At 40.2% G+C, this 19,210-nt stretch overlaps 2 protein-coding genes across 4 annotated transcripts; one reads left to right on the plus strand and one right to left on the minus strand.

Annotated features, from left to right (window-relative positions):
• The first annotated feature begins 7,775 nt into the window (after positions 1 to 7,775).
• On the plus strand, positions 7,776 to 11,656 carry LOC104906274 (probable inactive leucine-rich repeat receptor-like protein kinase At3g03770). 2 transcript variants are annotated; one of them, XM_010695009.3, is made up of 8 exons: positions 7,776 to 7,915; positions 8,179 to 9,638; positions 9,721 to 9,854; positions 10,050 to 10,293; positions 10,384 to 10,592; positions 10,683 to 10,708; positions 10,799 to 10,910; positions 11,110 to 11,656. In XM_010695009.3, the coding sequence occupies exons 2-8, from the start codon at positions 8,285 to 8,287 to the stop codon at positions 11,338 to 11,340; spliced, it is 2,310 nt and encodes a 769-aa protein (XP_010693311.2). In that variant the 5' UTR covers positions 7,776 to 7,915; positions 8,179 to 8,284; the 3' UTR covers positions 11,341 to 11,656. The 2 variants fall into 2 exon arrangements, with proteins under 2 accessions (XP_010693311.2, XP_048494599.1); XM_048638642.2 differs by lacking the exons at positions 10,050 to 10,293; positions 10,384 to 10,592 and having other exon boundaries at positions 7,798 to 9,638.
• Positions 11,657 to 13,924: 2,268 nt separating this feature from the next.
• Positions 13,925 to 17,653, minus strand: LOC104906273 (probable adenylate kinase 7, mitochondrial). 2 transcript variants are annotated; one of them, XM_010695008.4, is made up of 4 exons: positions 17,033 to 17,643; positions 15,050 to 15,190; positions 14,554 to 14,742; positions 13,925 to 14,317 (listed from the first exon to the last, which is right to left on the minus strand). In XM_010695008.4, the coding sequence occupies exons 1-4, from the start codon at positions 17,405 to 17,407 to the stop codon at positions 14,150 to 14,152; spliced, it is 873 nt and encodes a 290-aa protein (XP_010693310.2). In that variant the 5' UTR covers positions 17,408 to 17,643; the 3' UTR covers positions 13,925 to 14,149. The 2 variants fall into 2 exon arrangements, with proteins under 2 accessions (XP_010693310.2, XP_048494600.1); XM_048638643.2 differs by lacking the exon at positions 15,050 to 15,190 and having other exon boundaries at positions 17,033 to 17,653.
• Between the last annotated feature and the right edge of the window lie 1,557 nt (positions 17,654 to 19,210).

The following is a 19,210-nucleotide window of genomic DNA, read 5'->3' on the forward strand; positions in this document are numbered from 1 at the left end:
CCACCAACGACGTCAAAGGGTTCATCTGGAAGAATCTCATCACAAGGTTTGGTATGCCCCAGTCCATTGTCTTTGACAACGGACCGCAATTTGAAACACCCAAGCTTCGTCAATGGCTGGCCGATCAAGGAATCAAGGCTCACTTTGCTGCAGTAGCTCATCCACAGGCTAATCGGCAGGTCGAAGCTTTTAATAAGATCTTGTCGGCCGTAATAAAAAAGAAGCTAGATAATGCAAGGGGATTATGGGTTGAAGAGTTACAATTGGTCTTGTGGTCCATAAGAACAACGGCCAAAAACTCAACGGGTGAAACTCCATTCATGCTCGTCTATGGATCAGAGGTTGTTCTCCCTATTGAGGTTGAGGAACCAACTCTGCGAGTGATGATGTACTCAGAAGATGCCAATTAGGCTGCTCTTCGGACGGTCTTGGATCTGGTTCCTGAAGTCAAGCGCAATGCGCTGCTAAGGATGCAACTCTATAAGTTAAGAATGGCTAGAGAATTTAACAAAAGAGTAGCAAGGTGGCCACTGAAGCAGGGAGATCTCGTCCTGAGGAAGATGGAAGCAGTAGGCCGAGCTAAGGAGCTAGGAAAGCTCACTCCAAATTGGGAAGGCCCCTACAAGAAGTTCAGAATGGCACCTTTCGTCTGGAAGGCATGGACGGTCGTTCTATTCCTAGGACGTGGAACTCTGATACTTTGAAAAAATACTTTGTTTAAGATATCTCAAGAGAGTGTCATCTTTTCTTAGTAGCCAACAATGAAAAAGTAGAAATGTATACATGTATCTTGGCTTCCAGCCAAGCAAAATTCATATAATACAACTCTACTTCTATCTTATGACTGTCTCTCTGTTTGATTTATTTGCTTTAGCTAAAAATGCATACTATCGTCCAAACTGACTAATAAAACAGAGCAGCAAGTAAAAACACCTTCTATTAGGAGATCGGCCAACATGTTATCATCCTTATAAGGATAAGTACATGGGATCGGCCAGCAGTTTGTTTACTTAAAGAGTTAAACATCTCCTAAACAAGGTCGGCTGGAATTAGGACGCCTTAGTAAAGGTATCCTACTTTCCGTCCAAAAGCCATACCTAGAAATAACAAACTTAGTAAAGGAACTAGTTATTTCACAATTTAACAAAGATTGACGGGTTACAATAACCTTCATAAAACGTCCAAGTTACTTAGCAAATTATGGTCGTTCTCCTTCTTGAAACAAAGAAAGGTCACTAAGACCTCTTCGTCCAAGAAGGGGGGCATATAAGGACCTAAATTATTGCAAATAACTAAGTCTTTGTCCAATGACGAATGATAGCCAAAATTCAGACCGAACAAGTTATTAACTTGATGTTTTTTAAAACTTAAGTATTAAACTTAGCCGTCTGATAAACGTCTTGAAATATATTTTGAACTATGCGGCCAATGAGAGCCATTGGATCAGATTAAATGTGTTAGGATGAGTTGCTTTCGTACTTAGGCATAAATATTTGATCAACAACAAGGCGTCCATTGCATAAAAGTATAAAGCATTGGAAATGGGAAAAGATAACTCTTTTATAGATAAAAGAAAAATTACAAACTAATCTAAAAATTACAAAAAAAAGGTAAGAAATTGAAAAAACTACAAAATACAATTGGCCTGCGGCCAAGATTGGGGAAGGAGAATAGCAAGGAAATTAAGTTCCTGGAGTTTCATCGTCGGCCTGGGCTTCAGGGTCAACCTCCTCCTCTTCCTCGTCATCAGAGGATTCTTGGAAGACAGGAAGTTCTTCCCCAGCCACGGTAGCTTTATGAAGGCTCTCTTGAAAGTTAAGCCATCTGACGTATCTGGGAGTATCATCCTCCTCGGCCAGCATTTCGAAAGCCTTCACTGCCCAGTCCTTGGTCGTGTCAATTACTCCGTTTAGAGCCTCTTTGGCCGACTTAAAAGTTGTCGTGACCTCTTCCTTTAGCACGCTGTTCTTAGCTCGAAGATAACGATTCTCTCTTCGAAGCTCTGCGGCAGCAAGAAGGGTCATATCTCTTTCGGCCTTCAGTGAGCTTTCCAAAGCGGCTCGCTCGTCCAGAAGCTCCGTCAGCTGGAGCAGGTAGGTCTGGTTTCGGGCCTCCATTTCGGCCGATCTTTTTTCCCAGGCCTCCTTGCACTGACGGTGCAGCACTTCCTCTTCAGCCATTGAATACTGAGCCAGGTCAGCCGCCTTTGTAGCCTCCTGGACGAGTTGCTTGTTCTCTTTCGTAAGCAATCTTGCCTAGTCCTTGGTCATCATGCTGCGAGCAAAGAGCTGGAAAAAGAAAGACGAAGATATGTTAGGACGGTTGTATAAACAAATGAAAATCTAACAAGTATAAAACATAAGCGTCCAAAGAAGAAGAAGGGTATACCTCGGCAGCAAGTTGAGACATGTAGCCTACATGCCCTGACGATGCCCCCCTCAACCCTTTGATGTAAGGTTCAGGGAAGCACATGAAAAGCTCCAGCTTGAGCTTCTCACGATCAGCCGATGTCATCTTCGCAAAGGCAGCAGAAGATTCATCGTCTGAAAAGATGGGAGAGCCGTCAGGAGCCTGCCATTTTCCTTTATCTGAAAGAGGAGACTCATCAATATTTCGGACAAGGATAACCACGGCTTGTTTGTTTGACGGACTCATCGGACGCCCGCCAACCCGCAGTGTTCTAACTATATTTGAGTAATAAGACTCACCAGAAGAACGGGAGGCCGTCCTATAAGCCTCCGGCATCTGGCCAACCAGTTTGGCGACTGGTCCAGTGTAGGCTGACCCGTCCAAAGCCGTGTCCGGCTGAGCAGGCTTATCCTCTGACATGTCCACTTGAGCAACTGCTTCTGGTTGCTCAGATTGGTCGATGGGGTCGGCATAAGGAATCATGGCCCTCTCCTCTGTAGCCAGAGACTCATCCTCAACCGGGATAGAAATCACCACCTTAGGTGCCGGCCGGAAGGGTTTCTTCTTCTTGGTCATAAAGCCTTTGGATTTCTTGGGTGGTGGTGCCTCACCAGTTGTCGCCGGTCTTTTCTTGGAGGCCGCCTTCTCCGCCAACGCCTTGGACGTTGGGGCATTTTTCTGAAAAAGTTAGAAAAATATTAGAGGAAAAGCAAAAATAGGAGAAAAAGGAAGGCGTCCAAATCAACCCTGGACGTCCTGTCCTTCGAATGAAGAAGGAAGGCGTCCAAATCAACCCTGGACGTTCTGTCCTTCAAAGAAGGAAGTCGTCCGGAAAAAGCTATGGACGCTCTGTCCTTCAACGAAGGAGCTCGTCCAGCATAATCCTGGACGCTCTGCCTGCCGGAAGGATGAAACCGTTCAAAATCAGCTCTGGACGTGCTGCTCCAGAAAGAGGGAGCCCGTCCAGCTGTTTCCGGACATATTGCTCTTCTAAGAGGGAGCCCGTCCAGCTGTTTCCGGACATATTGCTCTTCGAAGAGGGAGCCCGTCCAGCTGTTTCCGGACATATTGCTCTTCGAAGAGGGAGCCCGTCCAGCTATTTTCGGACGTATTGCTCTTCGAAGAAGGAGTCCGTCCATACATATGTTTGGATGATCTGCCCCCTGAAGAAGGAGCTCGTTAAAAAAAAAAGAATTTTTTTTTTTGAAGTATACCAGTGTATCCGTCCTCTTTTCAGCACCGGATTTGCTGAACTCCTTCCAAAGGGAGTCTGAGAATCTGGACGAGCTCATGTCTCCTATCCAAGACTTCTTCAGTTTAACTCTGGCCGAATCTGCAAAAAATAAGGAAGGAAGAGGCTAAGTTAGACGAATGATAATTAGGACGAAAGTTCCACTTGGAAAAAATAAGTATATTATACCTCTGTCCTCGGCCAGCAGCAACCAGGAAGTTATCATGGTAGAACATTTCTTTAAAAGGGATCCAATTGGACGGACCCTTAAAAGAAATATTATCGATGGAATACTCCGAAATTCTTAAGTATTCCATCATCTCTTCAGCCGAGTTACTCTCTAGCTCTAAGTAGGAAGCCATCCGTCCAGTGTTGGTGGTGCTTCGGCTGAAATAGCGAAGTCGTCTAGCAACCACTTCATTAGGCGCCTGGACGAATAGGAATTCAGCCTTCCAGGAGTGCATCTTGGACGTTTTATCCCAAGACGTCAGGAAGCCCTGACGGTTGCACACGCTGAACCAGCTTCCTTCAACCGTTTTAGGAACTTTGGAAACATAGTGGATTCGAGAGAAGGCGGCCAAAGAGGGATCCACCCCCTTTAGCTCGCAAACGGCCAAGAAAGTCAGGATGTTTTGCCATGAGTTTGGGGCAAGCTGATTGTGCCCTATGTTGTAATAATGGAGGAGTTGGCTGATAAAAGGATGAAGAGGAAAGCGCAAGCTGGCATCTAAGGCAAGCCGATAAACGGCGAAATGGCCTGAAGGGGCACTAAGTATGGTATCCTCTCGGCCAGGGAGGACGAAACGGTAACCCGGCATAGGCATGGCCGCAAAAAAAGGCCTAAGGTCGGAACCTACTCGTCCTAGCCAAGTGTTATCGGCCAGGATGAATCTAGGGTCAAAAAGAGGTCCTAGCCGGCGCCTTATTTCGGATGAAGTTGTAGACGGCTCTTCTGAGTCGCTAGCCGGATTAGAAGAATCAGCCTCATTCGACTCATCTGAAGCCGACCTTGGTTTGGACGGGCTGGGGTCTAGAGAGCCTCGAACATTAGATTCCTCCTGGACGATTTCAGGAGAAGGATGTGGGTTTGCAGGACGAGCGCTCTGGACTTCTCGCTCTCCATCAGCAGGAATCCGTCCGGTTGATGCCTCCATTTCCGAACTGGAGGCCGGCAGGTTAACTCCTCGTCTGATACGAGCCGTTTGCTTGACTCGTGCCAGATTACTCTGCACGGGTAAAGACTGGGTCGTCTGACTTTGCCGTCTATGACTAAAGAAAAGGAATGCATGTCCAGCCGAGATAGGTCCAACTCTAGAAGATGCGGAGGAAGACAGGCCCTCTGTTCTAGGGTTAGTACCAACCCTTGAGCGGCCGGGATTGTTCGATGAAGAGGACAAATCCATTTTCTTAAAATATGCGTGAAAATACAAGGAAAATAAATGAAGAAATACCTGTAGAGAAAGTTCGGACGAATGTCAAGGACGAATTGGAACCTCGGACGAACGAAGGAGCAGTTTGCAAGAGCTTGGACGGGAGTAATTTCTCTCTCTAAAAAAGCTCAGTAAAAATTGCAGAGTCTCTCTCTCTAGAAAATTTCTCAGCGATATTTATAGAGGGGTGAAAGTAAACCCCTCATCCGATAAAAGTAATCGTTGCTCTTTAGCGTTGACCTGTGGAGACCGGCAAAATGGCGCCTCTTTCTTGAAAAAGAGAAGGACAGTTCCTGGTCGGTTAAAAGAGGAAATCAACCGTCTTGGCGCCAAAATGGTAACTTCCTCTTTTAAGGGGCAAATGTTGTAGCCTAAAATCAAGGGCTACAAGATGACACGTGGCTTCATCCTAGCCTTACATGTGGCGCAAGCTTATGAAGGTAAAGTAATGGGTCAGAAGATTATGTGGGCTAAAGTACACTTTTCTGAGGAAAAAGATGTACTAAAACCACTCTTATGGCCCAAACCTGTACTTAGGCCCAGCTAAAGCATCTTATATTCCTGCATAAAGGTGAGGTGTGCTGACCAATCAACACCTGCCACGTGTCACCATTTTATTGCTTAGTCAATCAGATGCTCTCAAATTAGGGTGACATCAAGGTACAACAATCATTTCAAACAGTATAAATAGTCCTTGAAATCAGGGAAAAGAGACGTTTTTCAGAGCATAGTACTGTTATTCTGCCATAAATTCTCTCTCTCTACTTTCTCTCTCTAAAAATTCCTTCATATCCCTGATATCTGACTTAAGCATCGGAGGGGGAAATACCACCCAAACCTCAAGCGTGGTCCCTTTTTTGCAGGTGGCTAGTCGGAGCTCAGTATCGGGATTCGAGTCCAATCATTGTTGCACGAGTCTCCAAATTAAGAACCTGAAGTTGGGAGTTATTGTATTAAATTACTAGTTTCATACTACGTAACACCTCTGTTTCTGTTATTCCTTCCCCGATTTCTCCCTCCAGAATTAGTCTGGGAGGAGGAACTTGAACCAGTACCAGTAGATCTAACGGCAAGTAAGGCATGGTGGGATGAGGGATCAGATGCATCCTTAGAATTTATCAATCTTTGTTCATGCAGTAACAACTTGGGAGGTAAATCATCAAAACTAATTGGGAATGGATAATGCAGGAGGGTAGTAACGATATGATCGTACTCAAAATCACGATCTAGACCAACGAGAGTATACTGCACTAAATCCTGGTTCGACACAGGACACTGAATAGCAGCAAGGGAATCCGCAGTCACCTTAATTTCCCGTAAATACCCATCCATAGTTTGGGAAGCAGTCTTTTTAATACGAGTTAATCGTCCCTTTAATTCCATTGATCTGGCCATACTAGCATGCATAAATCTAGATTGTAATCTAGTCCAAATTTCCAGAGAGGTAGATAAGTTATGAACATCTACAAAAACATCCCTAGATAAGGTGGCAGAAATCCATGATTAACTTGTTGATCCAAACGTAAATATTCATAAAAGTGAGGATTAGGAACAGTCATGCCATGATCATCAATAACAGTAGCAGGAGGAATAGAGATAGTGCCTTCAACCATACCAAGTAATTGATGCAAAAGAAGCAAAAAAGTAATCTAGGTTTTCCACAACAAATAATCTTCAGGAGAAGAGAGAGTAACTGTTACCAAATTGCTTAGATTAGGGGCAGATATTTGCGGGAGAGCAAATAAAGAGGACGAGTGCGCCGGGGAATACATCGGAGGTACGCTGGAAAACAGAGGCGTGACGCCGGCAGGTGGTGTGCTAGTGGCGGCAGAGAATGGCGGAATATGCGGCGAGGTGTGCGATGTTGATGGCGAGTGGGTGCCGCTGAAAAAGGTTGCGAGTAGAGAGTCGTTGGGAAGGTCGCCGGTAGGGAGGCGACAACGGGCTGCTGGACAGCGGTGGGGCGCACCGGCGTGAGGGGTGGAGCAGCGGTGGATCCGGCCGGAGGAGGCTAGACGTTAGCAGCAGCAGACGCGGAAGCGGAGGCCAAGGGATCCATGAAAAAAATAATTTTGTACGTAATGAAGGGAAAAAAAATCACGTAAAAAATTTTAGGCTCTTGATACCATGTTCAAGTGTGGGAATAATTGTGTGTTAACCTGTTGTAGTTTAACCTGGCATTCAATATATATAGTGTTTACATTACAGACCTATGACAATGAAAGTACCATTTTACCCTTTACAATATAATATCATCCCTTTACATATAATATTATCTAATAACGGGTTCAAATATAACCCACCCTCGCGTGAAAGGGCATGATAGACCAATTTTTTTTTAAATTATTAACCGATAATAAAGTTATTAGTCGTCAATATCATGAATTGGCAAATAGGAATTTGAAGATAGAAGACCTAATTAGGATCCATTTGTTTCGATTTATCCAAACTTATCTGATATCATATCTTCCTTTTACTTATTTTGATTGAACTGCTCGTTAGACCTTGTCCGATTACTTGCATATTTTTTCTTATAAAAATTGAGAATAAAATGAAAAGAACATATATTTGAAAAAAAATTCCCATGACATATAAACAACAAAATATAATTGAACAAAACAATTATACACAATAATGACACGAAGAAGAGAATCTCTGTTCATTTGGTGGGTTTATTTACCACAATGCCGGGTTGCTGGGAGTATAATTACTAGAGGTTACTATCTTTCTTGCTCTTTCTTCACTCATTTGGCTTCATCTACTGCTCTGCTACTCCTTTGTTGTGCTTCCAACTTGCTGTATTAGGGAGCCCCACTTCTCATTAATTTACAGCCCTTAGTTACAGGTAAGGAAAGTTCCATGTACAAGCACTAAACAAGCATCATCCTGACTTTTGAGGTCACTCAGAATCTTTCTAAAGATTACATCTTTTTGGTTCCTCAATTATTTCCTAGCTAAATTCCAAGAACTCAATCTCATTTTTTTCAGTTTAGATTTGAAATTACAACAGCTTTCCAAAGATTTAGTTAGTTGGAATTTCAGTATTCTCCTTGTCAAGTTCTGATATATTCTACTTATATTCTTTATGGGTTTTTTTTTCATGGGCAGGTGGTGTTTGATGATTTGCTTCTTAATCCGACACAGAAATTTGATTATTTTTGGTTTATCTTATGAAATGCATTGCTTCAAAGTGTAAATATAAGAAACTTTTGAAATGGGTATAGGTTATTTGAGTTTGTACTTGATTATTTCCATGTTATGGAGCTTTTGCATATTGGGTACCCATCAATTGCAATCTTCACAAACTGAAGTGCTTCTTCAGTTGAGAAAACATTTAGAGTACCCAGTTGAACTGGAAGTGTGGAACAATGATAAAGATAATATATGCTTTATATCTTCTTCTACCAAAATGAATTCAGTTACTTGTGAGGCAGATGTTGTTACTGAGCTAAAGATTATGGGTGGTAAACCTTCCAAAAGTGGCATGTTTTCTGGGTATGCAATTCCAAATTTAACTTTATCAGAGAGTTTTTCTATGGATTCCTTTGTTGCAACTCTGGCAAGGCTAACAAGCTTAAAAGCTCTTACATTGGTGTCTTTGGGTATTTGGGGCCCACTTCCTGATAAGATAAACAGGCTATCTTCCCTGGAGTTTCTTGACCTAAGTTCAAATTTTTTTTATGGTTCTGTTCCACCAAAACTTGCAACAATGGTGAAGCTCCAATCACTTAGACTTGATGACAACTTCTTCAATGGAAGCGTGCCGGATTGGTTCAGCTCCCTATCCAACCTTTCAATCTTAAGTATATCAAATAATCACTTGAAGGGTCCATTTCCTTCTTCAATTGGGAAAATCAGCAAACTCAATACTCTTGCACTGTCAAATAACAAGATTTCTGGGGACTTGCCTGATTTGAGTAACTTAAGTGGTCTCAAGGTGTTGGATTTGAGTTGGAATGAATTCGACTCTAAACTTCCCAAATTTCCTGATGGTTTGTTCATAACATTGCTGAATAATAACTCCTTCACCGGTGAGATACCAGAAGAAGTCAAGAAACTGAACCATTTGCAGCACCTCGATTTATCATTAAACCACCTTCATGGAAGATTGCCCACCATTCTTTTCTCCCTACCAAAGATTGGATATCTGAATCTGGCATCAAATGAGTTGAGTGGATCTCTACCCCATCAATTGGCATGTGGCAAAAAGCTCGAGTTTGCCGACTTATCTAATAACAGATTAACTGGCGAGATTCCCAGGTGCCTAAGAAAGATCACTGCCCAATTTGATGGGAACTGCTTGACAGCTGCTGGTGTACAAAACCAGCATTCACACTCATATTGTGCTAAAATGCACCAAAAGGAAAAGAATACCTCAGCTAAAAGTATACTAATTCTAGTTGGTTTGATAGGAGGAACTGTTATATTAATGGGACTTCTAGCATTTGGATTTGTATTGATATTTAGAAGATATTTCCGGAGGGGTTGTCAAGAGAAGAGTTTGTTGCAGAAGCAAGTTGTGGAAAACAATCTGACTGGGGTCACTTCTGAAATACTGGCAAACGCGAGTATGTTCATTTTTGAGTCTCGTTTTAGTTTATAAGTATTTGAATATCCTGTTTTGTTCATTGTTTCTCCCTCTGTGTTCAGGATATGTATCTGAAGCAGCAAAATCTGGTGCACGAGGAATGCCAGCATGTCGAAGATTTTCCATGGAAGAGCTGAAAGAAGTTACTAACAACTTTGATAAATCTGCTCTGATGGGGGAAGGTTCTAGAGGAAAGGTAATTTGTACAGTTACCACTTTACACCTTTTTTCAAAACATTGCACTCAGTTCCCATCATATCTAGTTGTGAAATGATCTAATATAGAATAGAAGTTCTCTTTTGACGTAGCAAGAAAAAGAAAAATTATAATCATTGTGTAATCTTGAGCAACGTAAGAACTCTTGACATGAAACTTCGACGGATATTTCCAGATGTATCAAGGAACATTACAGAATGGAACCTTAGTTGCGATAAGGTGTTTATCTCTCCCAAATAAATACACCACTCGTAATCTTAAGCTTCGGCTGGATCTTTTGGCAAAACTTCGCCACCAAAATTTGGTTTGCCTTATGGGACATTGCATAGACACTGGGGTGAAGCCTGATTCTGGTGGTAACAAGGTCTATCTTATTTATGAATATGTGCCTAACGGAAATTTACGCTCCCATCTCTCTGGTTAGTCTCAAACCAAAAGCAACTTCCTACAGAAATTTATGTGAGAGTTTGCATTGCAATTAACCATTGTAGCAAATGTAATAATTTCAGATTTTGGTAAGGTACGAGCACTCAAATGGTCCGAGAGATTGGTAATTCTCATTGATATTGCGAAAGCTGTGCAGTTCCTTCACACAGGAATCATTCCTGGTTTCTTCAACAACCGATTGAAAACCAGTAACATCTTGCTTGATGAGCATCGAAGAGCAAAGCTAAGTGATTATGGACTGTCAATCATCTATGACGATGATGAATTCGGGGTAGATTACTTTGATAGTGCATGTTAATTTTTAGAATTCGCTTTTCAATTTATAATGCTTGACAATGATACTATGTCCTTTTATTTCCAGGAAAAAGGAGCTAATGCCAAATCATGGTAAGAAAGAACTACATCAATATTAGCCAAGTGTTTCCTTCAGTGTACAACAGTACAAGTCTGTAGCTATTTCTGTTCTATTTATTGCAGGCAAATGAAACTTCTTGAAGACGACATTTACTGCTTCGGATTTATACTACTAGAGTCCCTCATTGGTCCCTCGGTGTCCGCCAAGAAGAAGGCAGTTCTGCTTAAGGAAATGGTAAATGTTACGTTTTCTGCAGCAGTTTGTATTAGAATCAGTTTCATTTGGTTCGAATGACTAAGCATAAAGCTCAAATTTAGGGGTTCAATTTCAGCAGCAGTTTTAAGCAACTCTCAATATATTTTTGGGTGTGCTGGTATATCCTAAAAAAATAGGGGTGGTGAACACTTCTTGAACTGAGTTTTTTACTTGACAGGCATCATTTGCAAGTGAAGAAGGTCAGAGAAGAATCTTGGACCCTATTGTATTGTCAACTTCCACAAAAGAATCGTTGTTGACAGTCATCTCAATAACCAACAAATGCGTTTCTTCCGAGTCATCAACACGTCCTTCATTCGAGGATGTGCTGTGGAATCTACAGTATGCAGCTCAGGTCCAAGCAACGGCAGATGGTGACCAAAAGTTTGGCTCTCCGGCACATTCATGATTCATGAGTTTCTTCCGAGTCATCAACACGATCCTTCATTCGAGGATGTGCTGTGGAATCTACAGTATGCAGCTCAGGTCCAAGCAACGGCAGATGGTGACCAAAAGTTTGGCTCTCCGGCACATTCATGATTCATAAGTGTCGTCTTGTATGCTTGTGTAAACTTCAGTAACTCATGTTTCGACATCAACTACACAAATCTAAAGCAGAACAAAGAATATATTGTTGTTTATTCTATCTAAATGTGTGGGATATTGAGATGTAAGACTGCAACAATTATTCTCTGTAAATGTGTCGAAAATCAGACACTTTTTCACACTCTAGAGGGCTTCGTCGAGGTGATCCAATGTCCCCTTTTCTCTTCAACATTTGCCTAGAGTATCTCACTAGCCTTATTAATCATGCCTCGAGAAATCTTGAACCCCCTTCTTGGTGGGGAAAAACAAGGTGCCTATATCGCATCTCCTCTTTGCTGATGACCTACTTATCTTTGGTCGAGTCGATGAAAACACAAACTTCAAGCTGAGAGAGATCTTAGATAACTGTTCTGAGATTTTAGATCAGAAAATCAATGAGGGGAACAGCCGCCTAACCTTCTCCCCTAACACTTTTGAAGAGCACAAAAGTTTATTTCAAGAAACGATAAATGTGAGAGAAAGTGAGAATCTTGGTCTTTACTTAGGAATGCCCCTGGGCCATAAACACCCCAAAAAGAACGATCTGAAATTTGTGATGAATAAGGTTCGGGAAAAAATTGTCCTTGTGGAAAACCAAATTGCTCTCGAGAGCCAGAAGGTTTACCCTAATCAAATCAACCATGAAAACTATTGCATCCTACTATATGCAAGCTTCTCATTTGCCCAAATCAACTCTTCAAGATCTCGATAAAATATGCAATAACTTTCTTTGGGGTGAGAGTGAGGGAAAGAATAAGCTTCACTTAGTAGGCCAACATCATACCTTCTCCCAAAATCTTATGGTGGTCTAGGTATTCGGAGTCATGTGGACTTAAATTACGCCCTAATGACAAAACTGGGATGGAAATTATTATTTGGTGAGTCCAACTCAGCCAAAGAATGTGTTACTTCCAAGTACATGGGTCAAAACTATATTACCTCTCACAAAAAAAGGCTACCATTTATAAAAGATGTAGGGAAGAGCTACCCTCTCCTCCATAAGAGTCTAGCTTGGAAACGAGGCCACGGGGATAGGATAAAATTTTACGATGATAACTGGTTGCGAATTGGTACCATTCGAAATATTATCCTTGGCCCCTTCAACTTGGATGAAGAGTCCCTCACTGTCAATCAACTCATCGTTAACAATCAATGGAACTTAAGCCAAATTTCAATCCTTCTCCTAACATTCATCCTTGATAGAATTCTTTCCATGACTATACCTTTCCACCATATGCACGACCGCACATTCTCCACTTATAGCCATTCAAGGAAAATTCTCCCTCTCCCTTGCATATAACAACATCATTGTCAACCGCCCTTCAAACTCGGATAGTGAGTGGATATGAAAACTAAATGCCCTGTCGAAACTCAAATTCTTCATCTGGCTCATTTGGTGGGACCGCATCCCACAAAGGAGTCTCCTTTTTAAGCGTCGGATTATCGATAATCCTACATGCCTAATTTGTCAAAACCAACCCAAAACTTTGATACACTACTGTGACCAAGCCCAACAGGTGTGGGCCTTCAGTAATCCTGCCTAGACCTTTCTGGAATGCTTTTTCTCCCGTGAGTGGCTCCAAAATCTTAGGAGTAATACCAACCCGGTTCAAGGCCTCGACTGGAACTTCCTCCCTTTGTATGTTTTGAAATATGGAAAGAAAGATATAAATTTGTTTTAAAAAACAAGCCTTATACTCCGGCTCACACCACCTTCAATCGTGCTTTTACTCTTGCTTGGGAATTGTACGCTTCCCTTCCCCAGTATTCGAAACTCCATACCCTCCCTCCAAGTAGGCCACACTATCCTTCTCACTTTGTCCATGTGAATGTTAATGCATCCTTTTTTAACATTGAAATCAAGGCATGTATTGCAAGAGTATTTAGAAACACTCGTGGGCAGTGGATCATGGACTTCCTAGCCATGTGTTATGCTCTTGATGCATACCATGCAGAGCTTCTTGCTATTCGCAACTCCAAGATGCCCGAATGAAAGACATATCATGGTTGGTTCTTCTTTTGGATTGTCAAAAAACGGTGAACAACATAAACATGGATGTAAATTTTGAGAATATGTATAGTGACATCATTATTGACTGCAGGGAGCTTGAGCTTTATTTTCTATTGGCGAGGATAACACACACTAAAAGAGATGACAATCAAGTAGCGGACAAGTTGGCTAAGGATTGTGTTTGTGCATAAACTTTTACTATAATTAGGCATCTTCCTCATCCCCCTAATTATTGTACGGATTTGCTAAACACGGATTGTAATAGACTTTTTGCCATGACTATTTAATTTATGGCATCCCTTGTTCACCAAAAAAAAATGTGTCAAATGTAAACCTGCAACAATTGTCCAGACTATCCATTGACAATTTTGCTAATTCACATTAGTATGAGCTCAGGTATGTAATATATGAAGACGATTGGAACTGCTTTGAAACCTGTAGATTCAAGCAAATAATGTTGTCATTGAGGTAGTTTTAACACTGCCCATTAAATCCTAATAGTCATAAAGGAAAACAGTATTAAAATTCTATATAGCTCCTTAGCTTTGCAATAGAGCTCCAGATAGGCTTTACTCAAAATCATATTAACAGCAATTGCAGCAGAGCTTAAAATAATGACTATTCAAGGTACTCTGGAACCCATAGTCAGTGTGCGAGATGAATGAACAGCATTGATATGCTGGAGATGTAGGGCAGCTATGAGTCCTTTCCACGTTTCTCCTGGTGCGTTACCTACTTGGAAGTCGATAAGCTTTTTCTGATTCTGGTAGTAGTCCTCTAGAAATTGAATCTGCAGTAAGGAAACATCTGTAAGTATGACTCACAAATTATATAATGCCTCCATAAGTCCCTGTTCACACTGCTCATAACAAATCAACCAAAAGCACAAAGATTTTGCTGGTAAAATCGAGTAAAATCATGCTTGATAGTGCAAAGCACATTTCCCAGCATTTCATATTCAAAGCTACACCAAATTATTGAAGGCTAATTTCTAGACGCGCAAAGAAAATCAAACTTAAACATCACCTGCTCTTTGTAGTATGCAGCCACCTTTGGCTCAGGTTCTTCAGCGGTGTTGTTAAGATTTGAAAAGCTGGATTTGGTTCTGTCACGAGATGCAGTAGAATCAACAGGAGAACCAGCTGCCCGAAAATAATCTTCAGAACATTTAAAATTCACAACTAGGTCAATATCAACCAGTTGGTCAAGGATCTCCTGCAACACATGGATCACATTACATTAGAATGAGGTTGGTAACTATTACTTTGCCCAACTTTGAAATTGACACCCTGCACTCTGCAATACCACATCAAACTTGAGCCTTTCAAAAATGAACGAATGATGCACATCCTTGAAGGAGGGTGGAATTGGCAACCATAAATGAAAAACTAGACACTAGGAATGTCCCACACCATACTAAATTTAAAAAGAGAATAGAGGCCCAAGTTATGTAAAGAGCTACCCGAAATAATCATGCACCAGTCCATAATAAAGTGAAGTTTGGGGATGACAATAGACTTACAGCCTGGAGGCGTGTTCGGGGAATGCCATCCAGAATAAACCCGGTTTCACCTCTGTAATGTCCATTTTCGAGCCTTTTTGACAGCAAGCCAAAAATTATGCTCTCAGGAACAAGCTTCCCACTATTAACTGCCTCAGCAATCTATGGTAACAAGCAAAAGCAAAAGCTGAGAAAGCCTGCATTAAATTGGATAAGAATCATGATTCCAGCATGAAAATATTGAAAGTGGTCTATTATATTCAGGGCTCCCTATGGCTTGGTTAAGTACAGTGCCTTAGAATTGTCAGAGCTTCTGCAATGATTATAATAGAAAAATACAATTGAGTTGGATTGTCTACTAAAATATACTTTTAAGGCTTTGTGCAATACATTTTTGTCCATTCCTATAAGTTTTAGAGTATAAATTACAATATCAGAAGAATGAGTTTTTCTAGTTCTCCCACGACCTAGAAAGAAGATGGTAACTTTAAGGCTATGTTGGTAAAGTTGAAAAAAAAATCTTAGGACTAAACTTGTCTTCACCACAAGGTGAAATTCACTTTTGCTATAAAGAAAAAGGAAATAATATAATTATTGATTATCAACCAAACAAACCAAATTTGTTATTTATGTCAGTTCACCATTAATAGGAAATAGGATTCATGAGAACCATCTTCTTGCGACCAATTAAACACGTAGAAAATTAATCCAAGGCACACAAAATTACAAGAAACCAAAATGCACTTGGCGACTTAAATATTTGTGTGTGGCAGTGTGAGCATGTGCGTACATGTGTGCTTAACACAATAAAACACAGCATAAACTCCAATACCCTAACTTGTTCAAGAAGGAAAGTGGACACTTTATGATAAATTAGCATTACCATGGGAATGGACAATGATATTTTTCACAAATTTACACACAAATTCATTCCCATTACCACCATTTATGACCAACTACCAAACGAGCCATAAGTTGTTTAGCATATTTGACTCCTTTTCCTTCACTTTTCATTCAAACAACAATGCGGATTAGTGTCATTCTTTTTGCTACTAAATGTTTACGATCTTCTCTAGGATAAGATTCATTGAAACATTTATTAGTCTATAAACCAGATTTTAGGTCTGATCCTTTTACCCTATAACCAGCTAGTACACAAATCTTTGGACTTCAATTACTAAGATATAGAGACTTTACAAATGGGCATTTATTGGTTCTTATGAAAATGAGAAACATTGTCTATATATAGCCCATAAACCTCTTTTAAAGATTACAATAAAGAAACATAATGGATTAGCTTCTACTTCGTAGTATCAGATATGATTACATTGATCAATGCCCCCATTCAATATCAATGCCACCGGCTAGTTGGCTTGTGACATTTTCTGACCACGGAAGAACTCTATACGACAATTATGGCACCTATATATTACTTAATAAGCATACAATTAAGTTAATGCATCATCAATCAAGCATATGTAAGAAACTCAAGCACATAGAATCAACATCATTATCAAATTTTCAATATAAGATTAACAAAAACTAATATATACACGGCCTATATTACATTTCGAGTGCAAAAAACTGAGCAGTTTCTTAATTACATACGTATCTAAGTCTTTAATAATCCATTTCTCAATTATCATTCGCAAATAATCCATTTTCTGTCATTTGGCGTTATATATTCAATTAAACGCAGAACTTATTACTTTAAACACAAAAACACGAACCAAGAAATTAGAACATCAACAATCACCGATAATATTAAAACGAAAAAATAATTAAAAAAGCAAAATTCCCTTAATCACATAGAAATATCAATAGCATACTCAACAACAAAAACAAGTAACAAGTCTAAAATGCTTTGGGGTCGGCTAACATGAATTGTCATAAGAAATAGTCTCCGCAACACCAATCGCGGCATACTCACAGTGTATAAGGATTGAATTCGTAAAAAATAAAAAAGAAAAAATAAAAAGAAAAAAGGAGTAGAAGAAAGTGAACCTGCTTGTAGAGTGGAGAATGAGGGTGAAGATCTTGGCGGAGGAGAGTAGAAATGGAGATATGAGGAACTTGAAGAAGCTTCGAGATCATATCGGCATAGATATGTTTCTTAGAGTTGGGATTCCCAATGAACACCCACTGTACACCTCTCAGAGGTCTAGAACTTTCCGTATCAACCGCTGCAGCATCTGTCACAGGCGGAGGATTATTTTTGTAATCATCGTCGAAGTCGAATTGTGGCTGCACAGCTGCGGCGGCGGCGACGGCGATGCCGTAAGGTCGAACGATGGGGAGGTGGTAGAGAGGCCGAGAAAGATGGAGGAGACGGCGAAGTCCGCCGGAAGAGGTGGTGGAGAGGCGGCTGAGGACAGCCATTATTTGATAAGAGGAGTTACAGGGCTGAGAGAGGAGTTAGAATAGATCAGTGTGTGTTTGTATGTGGAATGACTAATGAAACGTGTGGCTGGAATTGGAAAGAGGAGAAGGGGAGAGTTCATGGTACAACCGTACAGCGGAATCAATTAAATGTAGCTATATACAAAACTTTTTTGAAAATTCTAAGATGGTCTTCTTCTAAACAAGATCATGGAAAATGTTGAGCCAATATAAATGTAAGTGTTAGTCATTCATCTAAGGTTTTTTTTTACCTTTTCTTTTTTATTTTAAAATGATATTAGATGTTAGTCTTGGACGAACACTTAAGCAACTACAAGAGGGGGGTGAATTGTAATTTGAGAGATTTTCAAACTTTTTGCGGAAATAAAAGAAGAGAACGTATTGTGTCGGACTCGTCCGACCATAATCTTTGGTCGGACGACTTTCAGGTGGTTTCAATTTTTTTCAGTTAGTCTTAATTTTTTTCAGTTAGTCTTAATTTTTTTTCAGTTAGTCTTCATTTTTTTCAGTTAGTCTTAATTTGTTTTCAGTTAGTCTTCATTTTTTTCAGTTAGTCTAAATGAAAGTAAGTTACCTCTAAATAAAAGTAACTTAGGTCTAACTGAAAGTAACTTAGGTCTAACTGAAAAAAACTTAGGTCTAAATGAAAGTAAGTTAGTTCTAAATGAAAGTAAGTTAGGTCTAACTGAAAGTAAGTTATCTCTAACTGAAAGTAACTTAGGTCTAACTGAAAGTAACTTAGGACTAAATGAAAGTAAGTTAGGTCTAAATGAAAGTAATTTAGGTCTAAATGAAAGTAACTTGGGATTCTTAGTTTTATTATTCTTTCATTTAAAAACTAACTAATATTAAAAAAAAAAAACACTAACCTCTGCTTTTCTCTCACTTTCTCCTTCTTCTTCATTCCTCTTAGCTGATTTCTTTCTTCTTTGCTTCCATTATTAACCCCTCTTCTCCTTTTGAATGCATTCTCTATACATCTATTGTCGACATATAAGAATCTTGAAAATAGAATTATTTGTGTGCAAATAACAGAGTGCTAAGAGCCAAAGACATTGAGCACAAAAATCCCAAGGTAAGCCAAAAGGTGCGAATTTGTGACCCATCTGGTTGAGTGCAGTGTGTCGCCATGTTTGACACCCCATAAGAATTAAGATAGACGCCTGCCGGATTTCTAAAACAAGTTGCGGACCCGATCTCCAGTCTCCGACCAATAATTCATAGGTAGTTGACATTTTGAAATTTCATCAGAGTTGACGTTATTATCTTTGTAGAAAGACCGCTACCTAGCATCCTAACTTTGGGCTCAGCCCGTCCGACCAAATACATTGGGTCAGACGGTCTGACCTAATAGTTTCACTTAAAAGAATGATTGAATAAGAAAGAAATAATTGCATGAAATAAGAAAGAACTAGGAACATGAGATTTTTACAAGGAAAACTTCCTAGACCCAATAGGAAGAAAAATCTTGACCACGAGGGATTTTGACTCAATTCTCTTTAATAACTTTTAGGCCAAAAGACTCTCTTTTGTACAACCTAAACTTGGACCAACTCTGTTCCTCTAAGAACTGGTTCCCTGTCAGCCTGTTCCCCCTGAATAGTTGACTTCTCCCTTGACTTCACTCAAAGTCTTTTCTCTTTTTCTTTCTCTTTTTCTCTCAAAATAATTACAAACTTAGATTCACTCAACACAATCTATAATACATCAATTTCAAAGAAGAAGAAAACTGAATGTACTTTCACTAAGAATATTACATAAAATTCTGAAAGTATGTTTTAT

This window comes from Beta vulgaris, chromosome 2 (assembly GCF_026745355.1).
Source record: "Beta vulgaris subsp. vulgaris cultivar EL10 chromosome 2, EL10.2, whole genome shotgun sequence".
NCBI lineage: Eukaryota > Viridiplantae > Streptophyta > Magnoliopsida > Caryophyllales > Amaranthaceae > Beta > Beta vulgaris.

Bases quoted from the DNA above. Each gene is read 5' to 3' on its own strand.
- LOC104906274 (XM_010695009.3), top strand. From the start codon at position 8,285: ATGGGTATAGGTTATTTGAGTTTGTACTTGATTATTTCCATGTTATGG. The intron at 9,639-9,720 runs GTATGTTCATTT...CTCTGTGTTCAG, and splicing joins TGAAATACTGGCAAACGCGA to GATATGTATCTGAAGCAGCA. The intron at 10,911-11,109 runs GTAAATGTTACG...TTTACTTGACAG, and splicing joins CAGTTCTGCTTAAGGAAATG to GCATCATTTGCAAGTGAAGA.
- LOC104906273 (XM_010695008.4), bottom strand. From the start codon at position 17,407: ATGGCTGTCCTCAGCCGCCTCTCCACCACCTCTTCCGGCGGACTTCGC. The intron at 15,191-17,032 runs GTTCACTTTCTT...TTGTTACCATAG, and splicing joins ATTCTCCACTCTACAAGCAG to ATTGCTGAGGCAGTTAATAG. The intron at 14,743-15,049 runs GTAAGTCTATTG...CATGTGTTGCAG, and splicing joins CCCGAACACGCCTCCAGGCT to GAGATCCTTGACCAACTGGT.